This window comes from Colobus angolensis, unplaced genomic scaffold (assembly GCF_000951035.1).
Source record: "Colobus angolensis palliatus isolate OR3802 unplaced genomic scaffold, Cang.pa_1.0 Scaffold123, whole genome shotgun sequence".
Lineage (NCBI taxonomy): Eukaryota > Metazoa > Chordata > Mammalia > Primates > Cercopithecidae > Colobus > Colobus angolensis.
In genome coordinates, this window is record NW_012113475.1 from 6,006,949 (window position 1) to 6,021,388 (window position 14,440).

The 14,440-nt window shown below is 40.1% G+C and overlaps 1 protein-coding gene across 1 annotated transcript in view; it reads left to right on the forward strand.

The window, feature by feature from the left end:
• The first annotated feature begins 1,086 nt into the window (after positions 1-1,086).
• SMARCAD1 (SWI/SNF-related, matrix-associated actin-dependent regulator of chromatin, subfamily a, containing DEAD/H box 1) overlaps positions 1,087-14,440 on the forward strand; it is an 84,027-nt gene continuing 70,673 nt past the window's right edge. The window contains exons 1-2 of the mRNA XM_011932805.1: positions 1,087-1,312; positions 1,586-1,824. Of these exons, the coding sequence (XP_011788195.1) occupies positions 1,635-1,824 (190 nt within the window). The 5' untranslated portion in view covers positions 1,087-1,312; positions 1,586-1,634. The remainder of the gene's footprint in view (positions 1,313-1,585; positions 1,825-14,440) is intronic.

Sequence of the window (14,440 nt, forward strand, 5' to 3'; positions counted from 1 at the left end):
ATTCTCCTGCCTTAGCCTCCCGAGTAGCAGGTGCCCGCCCGCCACTACGCCCGGCTAATTTTTTGTATATTTAGTAGAGACGGGGTTTCATCATGCTGGCCAGGCTGGTGTCGAACTCCTGACCTTGTGATTCGCCTGCCTCAGCCCCCCAAAGTGCTGGCATTACAGCTGTGAGCCACCGTTCCCGGTTTATTGTACATTTTTAAATGACTAAAATAACTGGATTGTTTGAAACACAAAGGGTAAACGCTTGTGATGGATACCCCACTTACCCTGATATGATTATTACACATTGCATGCCTGAATCAACATATCTTATGTACCCCATAAATATGTACCTACTATGTACCCGCAAACATTAAAAATTAAAAATTTTTTAAAAATAAATTAATTAATCAAATTCCACTCTAAGAACAATCAAGCCGAAAGTGAGGAATTACTTCAAATGCTTTGAAGCGGATTCTTATCCCTCACTAATTACCTATACATTTGCAGGTCTCGGTTTCTTTGCTTTGTAAACATAGGCTTCTTGTAAGGACTGGGATTATACACTTAAAATGCTTAGCACAATATTATTACTATTATGCTATCTACATTATAGATGAAACACTACAGATTATAATACATACAATATATACTAACTGTATTATATATATATTGTCATTATGCTATTTACTATTGTTTTATTTGATAACTCTGTAGCTAACTTAACAGGACAAAGGTACAGATCAATCTGGCCCTTACAAACCGACAGAGACGGGTACGAATTACCATGACAACAGCGCGCGCCTAGACATTTTCGGCTCCCGCGTTGTTTGGGAAGAAAAAGCCTAGGCTGCGTGTTGCGTCATCATTACGCGCTCGTAAGGTTTCTCCGTGCTGTTTTGGAAGGTCCCGGCACGGCTACCGTCGGCCCACGCCAGGAATTATTTTTTTATTTTCAACCTTTGTTACATAGCTCTGAGGCTACAAGATCGTAAGTACTGAGGGAAGAAAAAACAAGCGAGCGATTGAACGTTAAAAAGATGCCTTAGCATACCTCTGAACCTCTGAACCTTCCTGTGTGCTCTTAATCCTATCAGCTTCCTCTCAGCTGGGATCGCGCCGCGTCAACTTCCGGGCGGGTGCCCGCCAGCACGGCCTCCGCCGCTCCCCTTCTTTGGCCCCTTTGTGTCCCCGCAGTGTCGAGGCGCGGGCCCTGGCAGGTCCTTTCTCGAGGCAGGGGGCACGGTAGCACAGGGAGCCTCTCTTTGTGGGTGGGCGCGAGGCCCGCTAGGGGGTTATACTGGGGAACGTGCCTGCGCGTGCTGGGGTAAGAGGAGGTTGCACGAGGGTCAGCTCGTGGTTTCAGTAAGGAGGGGCGGGCGGGGGAGGCGGACGAAGGGTAGTGAAAAGCAATGGAAATTTTTAAGATACTCTCGTCCACCTTCTAATCGTTGTGGCCTAACAATGAAGCGCAGCCATAATAGTCCTGAGCCACTGGCATGTTTGCGGGCCCTTTATTGCCTTGGGAATAAACTGCTATGGCATTGTATATTACATTGTTTTCATGGTCTTTTTTCCTTTCTTTATTTTTCCCCTGCAGATAGTTCATTTAAAGCCCCCATCCCTGCAAGGTGGTGGTTTCTATCAATATGAATCTTTTCAACCTGGACCGTTTTCGCTTTGAGAAAAGGAATAAGATTGAGGAAGCGCCCGAAGCAACCCCTCAACCTTCCCAGCCTGGCCCTTCTTCACCAATTTCTCTTAGTGCTGAAGAAGAGAATGCTGAAGGGGAAGTTAGCAGGGCAAACACTCCTGATTCAGATATAACTGAAAAAACAGGTGAGTTACAATGTTGAAATTGATGTAACATCAAGGACAGTTTTTAAAAGATGAAAGGCAGAAGGGATTAACATTTTTATTCTTGATGTCATATATATTGATGCATTGTCCTGCGGTGTGCCCTTTTAAATTCAGCTTTGGGACTGCCATAAGCACCATGTACCCTCAACTGAGCATCCATCCGTTGTTGCTTCACTTTTATATGAGTTCTTGGAATATGGCCCCATGGTGGAAGTTGAAATTAGAATTTAGGTCATCCATAGGTCAGAATGGTTGCTTCTGGAAGAGCCATGTAAGTGATTCAGTTCTTTGATAAACTTTGAGGCTATTTGGCCAGACAGTTTCATTCATTCCAGTATTCCCTCAAAATATTGATCATCTACTACGAGCTAGACATTGAGCAAGGTGCCTAAAGACAACCTCTGTACACAAGGGAAGATGAGATCACATCAAGTTATTGCATCCACCTGACTTCCTGGATGTCCTCAGAATGCAAATGAGTAATTGGTATTCATGGTGAATGAACATTTTTAACCTCATCAGCAGATTGTCAGAGACAAAAGGATTTGAGGAGAAGCCAAAAATTAAGATTTCCACTCGAATCTATGTTCATTGAACAGTTAACTATTAGAGGAATATATTTGAGCTCTTGTATTATAGCCATAGTGATAAGTGCTTCACATTCTGTCATTTAATTTGCACAATAATCCTACAAGATAGGTATTACTGACATTGAGGTTAATGTGAAATGAGATTCAGAGAGGTTATTAGGAACTTGGTAGAGCCTGAACTCAAGTCCTGGCAGTATGATTCCTGAGCATAAACTCAATAGTTATATAGTTTCTTACAAAAGGTGAAAGGAATGTTAGAAGTTGTATTTTAGTATTTATTTCAGTAATATCTTTTTTATGCAAAACTATGTTTCGTAAACAGCTTTTAACCTAAGGTAGACTGAAAGATTGGTAACACCCACGTTTATCCTTGGTATCTTTTTGTTTGCTGCTCTTCTTAAATGTAATAATGATGGCAGATCCTCTACAAATTATCATTAGAATAACCTTTTTAAATACTTTGGTGTAATTGGAACTTGGCGGAATGATTTGGTAGATTGGATTAGGAGTCAGATTTACAAAGGCTTTGTCTAAGTAGTTTTGCATTTAAATGCTATAGGGAACAACTGAAGGATTTTAAGCACCAGGATTTTAAATCCTGTGTCCACTCTTTGAATAGATACTTGACATCCAGGTATTTTAATGCTTTTCCAGTGAATATATTCATCTGTTTCCTCTGATTAGACAGGGTAGACAGGCCAAGGTTTTTACACGGGATTTTGAGTCCATAGAACCTTATGCTTTTTCATTTTTGTTAAATATGGGACATTGGACAAGTCACTTGAAGTTTATGTTCCACAATTTTTTATTCTCTGAAAGTAAAAGCCATTTATAAACTGGATTTCAGTGGAATGTTTTAGTTATTTATTGGTATTGGTCATGTGAAATCTTTAATTTCCTTTATTGATCAAAAGATATTTTTCTGTTTTAATTTTTTTCTAATGAGACCACTCATTTTCTCTTTATTGGGACTTTTTCCATACATAAATTCTGCTTAGAAACTGAGATTGCTTTAGGAATTACATGGTCAGCCTTGATGGCTTTGGGAAATAAGAAAACTAAGTTTGTTCTAGGAATGTTGAGAATTAATCCTTGTAGGAGTGGAGCACTTTGCTTTAATAAAAGATTGTTGTAAATGATACTATGAACTTTGGAGAATCTTGAAAACTGAGAAGTTTAGATTTTACATAGTAAGTATTAGGTATCCATTGAAGACGTTACAGATTGAATGAGGAAATGATGAAAAAGTTTTGAAAGTCAGTTTAGCAGTAGTGACGAACGAATGAATACACACTGATTGAGGGTAGGGATTGAAGGGAAAGAAGTCATTTAGGCAACTCCCATAATCTGAGGTTAATGATAGCTGTAGAAATGGAGAAGAAGGAGATACGAGAGATTTCAAAGTAGCTAAGGGCAGGGTTTAGATCCCTGATAGGAATGAGATAAGATGAATGGTAAGATTTTTATGCGGGGTGGCTCAAGCCTGTAATCCCAGCACTTTGGGATACAGAGGTGGGCAGATCACCTGAGGTCAGGAGTTCAAGACCAGCCTGACCAACATGGTAAAACCCCGTCTCTACTAACAATACAAAAATTAGCCAGGCATGGTAGAGCATGCCTGTAATCCCTGCTGCTTGGGAGGCTGAGGCACAAGAATTGCTTCAACCTAGGAGGCAGAGGTTGCAGTGAGCCTAGATCATGCCACTGCACTCCAGCCTGGGGGACAAAGTGAGACTGTATCTCAAAAAAAAAAAAAAAAAAAAAAGGTAAATGTCTTTAAGAGTTCAAGTAAGACTCAAAGGTCCTGCCAGGCATGGTGGCTCACCCCTATAATCCCAGCACTTTGGGAGGCCGAGGCGGGCTGATTACCTAAGGTCGGGAGTTCAAGACCAGCCTGACCAACATGGAGAATCCCATTCTACTAAAAATGCAAAATTAGCTGGGCATGGTGGTGCGTGCCTGTAATTCCAGCTACTCGGGAGGCTGAGGCAGGAGAATTGCTTGAATCCTGGAAGCAGAGTTTGCGGTGAGCAGAGATCGTGCCATTGTACTCCAGCCTGGGCAACGAGCAAAACTCCATCTCAAAAAAAAAAAACAAAAACAAAAAAAACAAAGTTCCTGCCCCCAGGTGCTAATTGAGCATAGGGTCTAGGGGGAACTGAGGAAGCCGGGATTCAGAATTGAGTGTTGGGTCTCTGGAAAGTACAGGGTACTGAAGTTAGACTTTAAGGTCGGTACTAGAGATGAAGACTGGTGAATTATGAGTAGGATATGACTATTGACCTTACTTTAACATGTGGTAACTTTTCATACTGCCATTTTGGGATAATGCTATGTTAGTTTATTTACAGTAAAGTGTCAGGTCGAACTAAGTTAGCTTATAGGACAGAAATTGTATGTAGTCGAAATTACCTGTAATCACTCTTTTTTGACTAATCCTGTTATTTTATCTAGTGAGTTGACTTCATTTCCTACGACCCTCCTTCAGTTACTGTGCCACCACCACATAGTTTCTTGAATCTGTCAAGCAGGGTCCCATTTTGCTCCTTCCAGTTTGCTCTTTTGCCTGGAAAACTCTTCCTGCTGATATTTGCATATGATTCAGATGCTTTGTTTCATTAAATCTCAGTAAAATGTCACCTTTTTTAGAAGACCTTCTTTGATCACCCTGTGAAATAGTCACCCACCCCAGCCCACCCTACCCCAGCTTTACTGTGATTTTTCTTCATAGTGTTTATCACTAGCTAACCTTTCATTATATAGTTATGTATCACTAGCTAACATTACATTATATAGTTGTGTCTCCCCTGTTAGAATGTATGATTCATGAGAGCAGGACCTTGTCTGTCATGTTCACCTATTTATCTCCATTGTTCAGGGCAATGACTGGCTTGTAGTAGGCCCTCAAGTGCATTGAAGTAAAGATTATTGCATGATGAGTGGGTTATTAATAGTACTTTATACGTTTTTTTAAATTTATTATTTATTTGTTTTTAGACAGTCTCACTGTGTTGCCCAGGCTAGAGTGCAGTGGCAGAATTTCAGCTCGCTGCAACTTCGACCTCCTGGGTTCAAGTGATTCTCATGCCTCAGCTTCCCGAGGAGCGTGCCTGCCACTATGCTCAGATAATTTTTGTATTTTTTGTAGAGATGGGGTTTCACTGTTGGCCAGGCTAGTGTCAAACTCCTGACCTCAAGCGATCCACGTGCCTTGGCCTCCCAAAGTGCTAGGATTATAGGCATGAGCCACCACGCCCAGCCCTATACATGTTTGTTTATTGTTGTTATTTTTTTTGAGATGGAGTCTTGCTCTGTTGTCCAGGTTGGAGTGCAGTGGCACGATCTCGGCTCACTGCAACCTCCGCCTCCTGGGTTCAAGCAATTCTCCTGCCTCAGCCTCCCGAATAGCCATGACTACAGTTGTGCACCACCACACCCGGCTAATTTTTGTATTTTTAGTAGAGACAGGGTTTCACCGTGTTAGCCAGGCTAGTCTTGAACTCCTGACCTCAGGCAATCTGCCTCCTCGCCCTCCCAAAGTGCTGGGATTACAGGCGTGAGCCACCACGCCCATATTTTAAAATATGACCTTAAAATAGTCCCTTTAGCCATCAAACATTCTTTGGCCATGGTTGCTTGAAGCTTCTTTTGGTACAGGACATCCTTTCTAATGCCCCTCTAAATCCCAACCAGCCTTTGGATTTGAGGGTCTACACTTAACCTCTGCCCCCTGATTTATTTTACTCTTCTCGGTGCCCAAAGTTGTCAGTGATTGTTATTTACACATTATTTCTCCTTTTTTTCTTTGACTTTTGGGAGTACAGTGAGTTTGGAGGGATTTGAAATAATGGCAGGTGAAAGGGAAGAGAGATCCTACTATATTTTATGAATAAAGAATAAAAATGAGTGAAGCCTGACCTCCAAGAGCACCAGGAGAAAATGGTATGTAAATATATAGTTAAAATAGTATGGTGTGATAAAACCATATAATAGGGCAAAATACTAAACAAAGTAGAATCACTATCTATAATTCACAAATGATTAAATTATCCATTCTTCAGGGGAGGATCACAAAAAGTCACAGAGATACGACCTTTGGAGTGGACTCTAAATAATGAAATCATTGTTTACTGGGGGAACAAATGACGAGAGAGTTGAAAATATATGTTGCCTTGAAGAGTCTAATATGTGTATGGAGGGTCGGGGGGGATTATAGAACAGGAAGTTTTAGACAATATAGATGAAACCTAAAAGATAGAAGTGTAAACTGTTGGGTTGTGAGGGGCCTTTATCTCCTGTATCAGGGAAGATAGATCTTACTCGGTACACATCATAGAGCATTTCATTATGGAAAGGTTATTAGTGAAGCTGTTGAATTAATTGAAGTCTCAATGTAGGGAAATGACTGTAGAGATGACAGAGGAGGCAACTGAGGAGAGTGGTAAATGATATGCATTTGATGATATTAGGTGATCAGTTGAATATGGAGGATTTACAGATAACTCAAATGTTCCTTGCTTGGACAGCTGGAGGATTGACACCATGGACTGAAATAAGAGGTGAGTTTAGGAGAAAGATACTAAAAAGTATGCTGTGTTTGCATTGTCCATCCTGTTTTAGTACCGAGGTAGTGGATGGTTGAATATTAGAGTTTAGAGCTCAGAGAGTGGTCTAAACCTTAGAAGTCAACTTGAGACTCATCATTATGGTAGTTAACAAAAAATGTCCTAAGCAGAGTGTACAATAAAAAACATCATTTGACAATGAGCAAAGGCAGGAAAACCGATGAAAAATTTGGAGGATGACTAAATAGTCATAGAAAATGATAGTGTCCTGAATACCTAAATACCTAGTTTGGTATTTAGTTGTCCAGTAACAAATCCTGTAGAGAAGTCAAGTTAAGTGGGGCCTGATCAGTGACCAGTTTCCTTGGAAATTAAAAGTAACTACCAGCCTTTAACAGTTTCAGTAGAATGGGTGATGAGATAGAGATTATTCATTCAGGAAGAGAGAAATAGGTAACTTGACTGGGAAGCAACGTCAAGAAAAGATGTTTCAGGATTATTGAAAATTGAGCGTTTTTTTGTTTTGTTTTGTTTTTGAGCCAGAGTGTCACTTGTTTCCTTCCTTTTTAAGATGGAATAATATTTCACTGTTTGCCATAGACAAATTTTACATTTTTATGTGGTCAGCTTGTTCATCTTTTCCTGTAAGTCTTCTGCATTCCCCATTACCACACTATAAATATACTCCAGTCGCCCAGGCTGGAGTGGCAGTGGCAGGATCTCAGCTCACTGCAATCTCTGCCTCCCATGTTCACACCATGCTTCTGCCTCAGCCTCCCAAGTAGCTGGGACTGCAGGCGTCCGCCACCACACCCGGCTAATTTTTTTTTTGTATTTTTAGTAGAAACCCAGTTTCACCATGTTAGCCAGGATGGTCTCAATCTCCTGACCTTGTGATCCGCCCACCTTGGCCTCCTAAAGTGCTGGCATTACAGGCATGAGCCACTGTATCCGGCCGAGCGTGTTTATTAACCAAGAGCAAGAAGCTAGTGGAAAGGGAAGGACTGAAGGAGGGAGGTATCTGAAGAGAGGCATCAAGTGATGGGAACTGAAGAACAGTTGGGCTGTTTAACTGTGCAAAAGAATAAAGACATATTTTACCTGGGGGGAATAATTAAAGGAGATAAAAATAGATGGGTTCATAGATTATTGTGGCATTGGAGGAATGGAGGAAAGTTTTAGTGTATGTTTGATGAATTTATTTTTTTTTTGCTGAAATAGATTTAGTCCTCTAGCATGGTTGCCTCTTTAAGGTGGTTGTCCTTCTGAAAGTAGCACTTGTTGGTAAGTGAGAGACATTTTTAAAACTATACCAGTCGTCAAAAGGATTTCTTGAGAGTATTACTCTGCCACATACAGATTGTATGATCGTGAGTAAAAAGTCAACTGTTTGGATCTTATTCTCTTTTCCTGGCTATGCTTAGTTTTCTGTATTCCTTGCCCACATTAAAACGGTTATTATTATCCTTTGAATGATGAAACTGAATGTATCATTTTAGCTTCATAATTCCATGACCATTGAGCAATACTCTGTCTTTTTGTAGGTATCTGTGGCCAAAATGTGAATCATCGTTAAACCTGTAGATAGTCATTCTGGTTTCTTAATGTCTGTTAATGTTAATTGAAAAGCAATACTTGGTTAAAGGGTTAGTGTTGAATTGTTGTAACAGAAAGTACAGTAAGTACTCAAACGTAAGTAGGAATCTTAAGTGCATTTTAAATGTACATTTTTTTGGCTGGGCACAGTGGCTCACACTTATAGAGTCCCAGTACTTTGGGAGACCAAGGTGGGAGGATTGCTTGAGACCAGGAGTTAAAGACCAGCCTGGGCAACGTAGTGAGACCTTGTCTGTACAAAAAATGAAAAAATTAGCCAGGCATGGTGGTGTGCACCTGTAGTCCTAACTACTTGGGAGGCTGAGACAGGAGAATTGCTTGAGCCCAGGAATTTGAGGTTACCGTGAGCTATGATCATTACACTGCATTCCAGCCCGGGCAACACAGTGAGATTCCCAGAATCTCCCAAAAAGGGGGGTTGGTTGGGACAGGGGGATATAAGCGTTATTTTAGTCATTGCCACTTCACCCTACACAAAAATTTCACTGGTTTGTATCAGACTACATCTTGGTTTTCTGATGTCTGCTTTTTCATACCTGTCTAAAATATTGCAAAACTTTATTTATTTATTTATTTTGAGACGGAGTCTTGCTCTGTCGCCCAGGCTGGAGTGCAGTGGCCAGATCTCAGCTCACTGCAAGCTCCGCCTCCCGGGTTCACGCTATTCTCCTGCCTCAGCCTCCGGAGTAGCTGGGACTACAGGCGCCCACCACCTCGCCCGGCTAGTATTTTTTGTATTTTTTTTTTAGTAGAGACGGGGTTTCACCGTGTTAGCCAGGATGGTCTCTATCTCCTGACCTCGTGATCCGCCTGTCTCGGCCTCCCAAAGTGCTAGGATTACAGGCTTGAGCCACCGCGCCCAGCCTGCAAACCTTTATTATCTTTAATAGGCAGAAGTATGTTATTGTTGCTTTTTCTTTATTTTTAAGGTTAAGTATGTTTTCATAAATTTACTGGCCATTTGGATTTTTTGTGTTTCTTTATGCTTTTCTGTTTTTCTAATAAATGTCTCTTTCTGATAAATTATTTGTAAGTATTTTTTAAATTCCATGTGTCTTAGTCTGTTAGAGCTGCTGTAACTACCATGGACAGGGTAGCTTATAAACAATAGAAATCTACTCTGACAGTTCTGGAGACTGGGAAGTCCAAAATCAAGGTGCTGCAAGATTAGGTATCTGAGGGCCGTATTCCTAGACCACGATCTTTTTGCTGTAACCCCATGTGGCTGAATGAGTGAGGGGTCTCTTGGGCCTCTTTTACAAGGGCACTAATCCCATTCATGAGTACTCTGCCGCCATCACCTAATGGCCCTTCCTCCTTCCAGCAAATGTCACCAGCTGATACCATTACCATAGTGGTTAAGATTTCAACATACCGTTTTGGGGAGTGGGGCACAAACAGACCATAGCACCCCCTTTGTTGTTTGCCATAGAAAAATTTTACATTTTTATGCGGTCAGCTTGTTCTTCCTTTCCTCTAAGTCTTCTGAATTCCCCATTGCCACACTATAAATATACTCATTCATATTTTCCTCTAGTATGTGTGTTAATTTTAAAAATTGTGATAAAATACACATAAGAAAATTTATCGTCTCAACCATTTTTAAGTGTACAGTTCAGTACGTTCAGTTCAATACATATACATTGTCATGCAGCCATTCTCCAGAACTCTTTTCATCTTGTGAAACTGAAACTGTATACGCGTTGAGCAACTACTCCCCATTTCTGGATTCCCCCAGCCAGCCCTTGGCAGCCACCGTTTACGTCGTCTTTTTATGAATTTGACTATTCTAAGTATCTCATTAAAGTGGAATCATCACTTAGCATAATCCATCCGTGTTGTAGCATACATCAGAATTTCCTTCAAGACGGAATAATATTTCACTGTGTGTGTATACACATTTTGTTTGTCCATTCATCCATCAGTGGACACTTGGATTGCTTCCACATCTTGGCTGTTGTGAATTGTATTGCAGTGAACATGAATGTGTAAATATCTCTTTGAAACCCTGCTTTCAATTCTTTTGTTTGTGTATCCAGAAGAGGTATTGCTGGATCATATGGCAATTCTATTTTTAATTTTTTGCGTAACCTCCATACTGTTTTCCATAGTTGCTCCACCATTTTACGTTTCTGCCAACGGTGTAGTGGGTTCCAGTTTCTCCACATCCTCTCCAAACTTGTTATTTTCTGTGTTTTTGATAATAGCTAACATAATGGGCATGAGAAGTTTGTATCTCACTGTGGGTTTTGTGTTGAATTTTAGCTTTAAATCTCATCTGAATTTTATTTCATTATAGGGACTAAAGAAAGGATGATGTCGTTTTCTCCTTTGTTCATTTTTCACCAGTTACTAGTCAGTTTTTCATTTATTGAAAAATCCTTTTTCTTGCATTAAAACATCATCATTATAGTCTAAAATTCCCATGTCTGTTTGCATCTTTGGGTCTGTTAATCTGTTCCTCTAATCTTAATTTACTATATTATTTTAATTTTTATGGTGTTACATATTTGATGTGTCTTAGATTTTGATGTGTTTTTGTTGTTGTCGTCGTTTTCTCTTTGACCTGAAAGTTGTTTAGAAGCAATTTTTATGGGATTTTGTCCCTCTTTAAAAAATTTCCAACTGGCAGAAATTTTGCTTGCATATTTTTGTTAACATTTACTTCTAATTTCACTGTTTAGTGACCAGAGAATGTGGTCTGTAGTATTTCTTCTTTGGGGGAAATCAGATTTTCTTTGTGGCCTAATATTATTTTCTGTAAAAATTCAAGGGTGCTTGGAAAGAAGACATAATATAAGTACAGATTTAATTATATGTCAAATAATAGATGAGTTTTATTATATCTTTGTTTTTCAAACTGTGGATCATTAACATTTATTGTGTCATAAGATCAATTTCTTGGGTCCTGACTAAATATGTATAACTAAAATTTTTAATGGAGTAGAACAAATAGAAAATTACCAAAGTGTATTGCTTGTAGTAAGAGCTTCTCACATTTTCTTTTAGTTACACTTGCAAATCTAACAATCTTTGTGCTTAGGATCATAATCTGAAATATGTCCCTTACAGTGGGTTTCAGTCAAAAATGTTTGAAAAACACTGTTCTATATCTTGGTTTTTTTTGTGCTCTTGCTTTATTAAGAGCATGGAGAAAAGTTAATGCCTCGTATTTGTCTCTTGACTCTTTGCCTTATATATCCTGCAATGTTTATGCATTTCATTATTAGTATGGAGTTGAGATACGTCAGTTATATTTTTATTGTAGGTATGAAGTCTGTTATTTAGAAGTCCCTCCTTTGGGTTTTACACTTTTGCCGTGTTCAGTATTAATTGCATGACTTTCTTTTCCTTTACATTTTAATTAATTTTTTTTTTTTTTTTTGAGACAGAGTCTCACTCTGTCCCCCACGCTGGAGTGCAGTGGGGTGATCTCTCTCACTGCAACCCCCACATGGGCTCAACTGATCCTCCTGCCTCAGCCTCCTGAGAAGCTGGGACCACAGGCGTGCACCATGCACAGCTAGTTTTTGTGTTTTTGGTGGAGACAGGGTTTCACCATGTTGCCCAGGCTGGTCTCAAACTGCTGACCTCAAGTGATCCACCTGCCTTGGCCTCCCAAAGTGTTGGGATTACTGCACCCAGCCTCCTTTATGTTTCACCCTTTCTTTTGGCTTAAATTTGAAACGGGATTTTTCCCTCATTTCATCTCAGAACGATGTATTAGAAACTACTTTTTAATCTTATATTTAGTGTATTACTTTTCTAGAGTATTTATTAGAGAGTTTGATTCATCTTTTGTTAGGATACTAAAGGTATTTTCCTGTCTACTATGATATGCAAATTAAGACTACAGATTTTATAGTCTATTGTTTTGGTAATAACTCTTTTGAGACGGTGTCTCACTCCGTCACCCAGGCTGGAGTATGGTGGTAGGATCACGGCTCACTGCAACCTCTGTCTCCTGGGTTCAAGCAGTTCTCGTGCCTCAGCCTCCCAAGTAGCTGGGATTACAGATGTGCACCACCATGCCTGGCTGATTTTTGTGTTTTAAGTAGAGACAGGGTTTCACCATGTTGACTAGGCTGTTCTCGAACTCCTGCCTCAAGTGGTCTGCCCATGTCGGCCTCCCAAAGTGCTGGAATTACAGGTGTGAGCCACTGTGCCTGGCCATATTTTGGTAATCTAGGAGGGCAAATATATGATGTTTTTTAGTTGGTATTTTGCTTCCTGTCTCCTTTATGGTACTACTTAAAAGTACTTATTTGCTTTGAATTAAAAAGCATCATTGCAGCAGGAATATCTTTTTAGCCATTAGCTCTTAGCTATTTTGCTGTTGCTTACTTCTAAAAATAGTTCAAATAAACAAATCTTGTGTTCAGCACTATTCTAATTCTGATTATTGACTATACCAGTAAGTTGATATATTATAAACAGCTTTTACTGTATCCCATCAGTTTCCTTGTTTTATTTATTTATTTTTATTTTTATGTTTTTGAGACGGAGTCTCGCTCTGTTGCCCAGGCTAGAGTGCAGTGGCGTGATCTCGGCTCGCTGCAACCTCCGTCTCCCAGGTTGAAGCAGTTTCTCCCACCTCAGCCTCCCGAGTAGCTGGGGCTACAGGCGTGTGCCACCACACTTGGCTAATTTTTGTATTTTTAATAGAGACAGGGTTTCACCACGTTGGCCAGATTGCTGTCGAACTTCTGACCTCAAGTGATTTGCCTGTCTTGGCCTCCCAAAGTGCTGGGATTACAGGCATGAACCACTACGCCTGGCCCTCATCAGTTTTCAGAGTGTGGTCTGTGAACTTTTCAGTGTTCCCTGAGGCCTTCTGAGGGTGTCCACAAGGTCAAAACTATTGTCATAATAATATTAAGACACTGCTTGCCTTTTTCACTATATTTATATTTGCATTCATGGTGCAGAAGCAATCATAGGTAAAATTACTGGTGCCTTAGCACCACGGAACAAGGCGAGGCTCTAGACTGTTCTAGTAGTCAGTTTTTCTTAAAATTGTGTAAATGCTGGTTTCACTTAAAGAGTCTTGATGAAGCAGTAAAAATTAGTAATTTTTTAAAATCTCAACTTAAGAGATGTCTTTTTAGTATTTTGTGAAACAAAATGTGAAGTACACATTACTGTATACTGTACAGCAGTGATCTCAAGGGAAGGCATTTGAGCAGTTGCTTTGCACTAACCAGTCACTTTTCTTTCCCAGAACACTGATTCACAAAGTATGGTTATACAAACCTAGGAATTTGGCAGATGTTTTCTCAAAATGAACGAAGTGGTACAAAGAAAACAACACAGTATGTATTGCCAGTGATAAAACCCCAGTTTTCAAAGGAAAGTTTGAATTTTGGAAAACTAGTGTCCACAGCTGTGAGTTTGATAGCTTCCAGATACTTAGACATTTCTGATAAGATCAATGGTGATATTAACAAAAGTAATTTTTTAATATAATATCATGAAATGTATCAACATTTGGAAGATGGAAGATGTGTATTACTCAGTGAACCAGTATGTTCCAAATGACCAAAGCACAGTGTTGGAAAATAATACATGGTTAACGGTTTTATGGGTTTTTTTGTTTGTTTTTTTTTTTTTTTTTTTTTTTTGAGACGGAGTCTTGCTCTGTCGCCCAGGCTGGAGTGCAGTGGCCGGATCTCAGCTCACTGCAAGCTCTGCCTCCCGGGTTCATGCCATTCTCCTGCCTCAGCCTCCCGAGTAGCTGGGACTACAGGCGCCCGCCACTTCGCCCGGCTAGTTTTTTGTATTTTTAGTAGAGACGGGGTTTCACCGTGTTAGCCAGGATGGTCT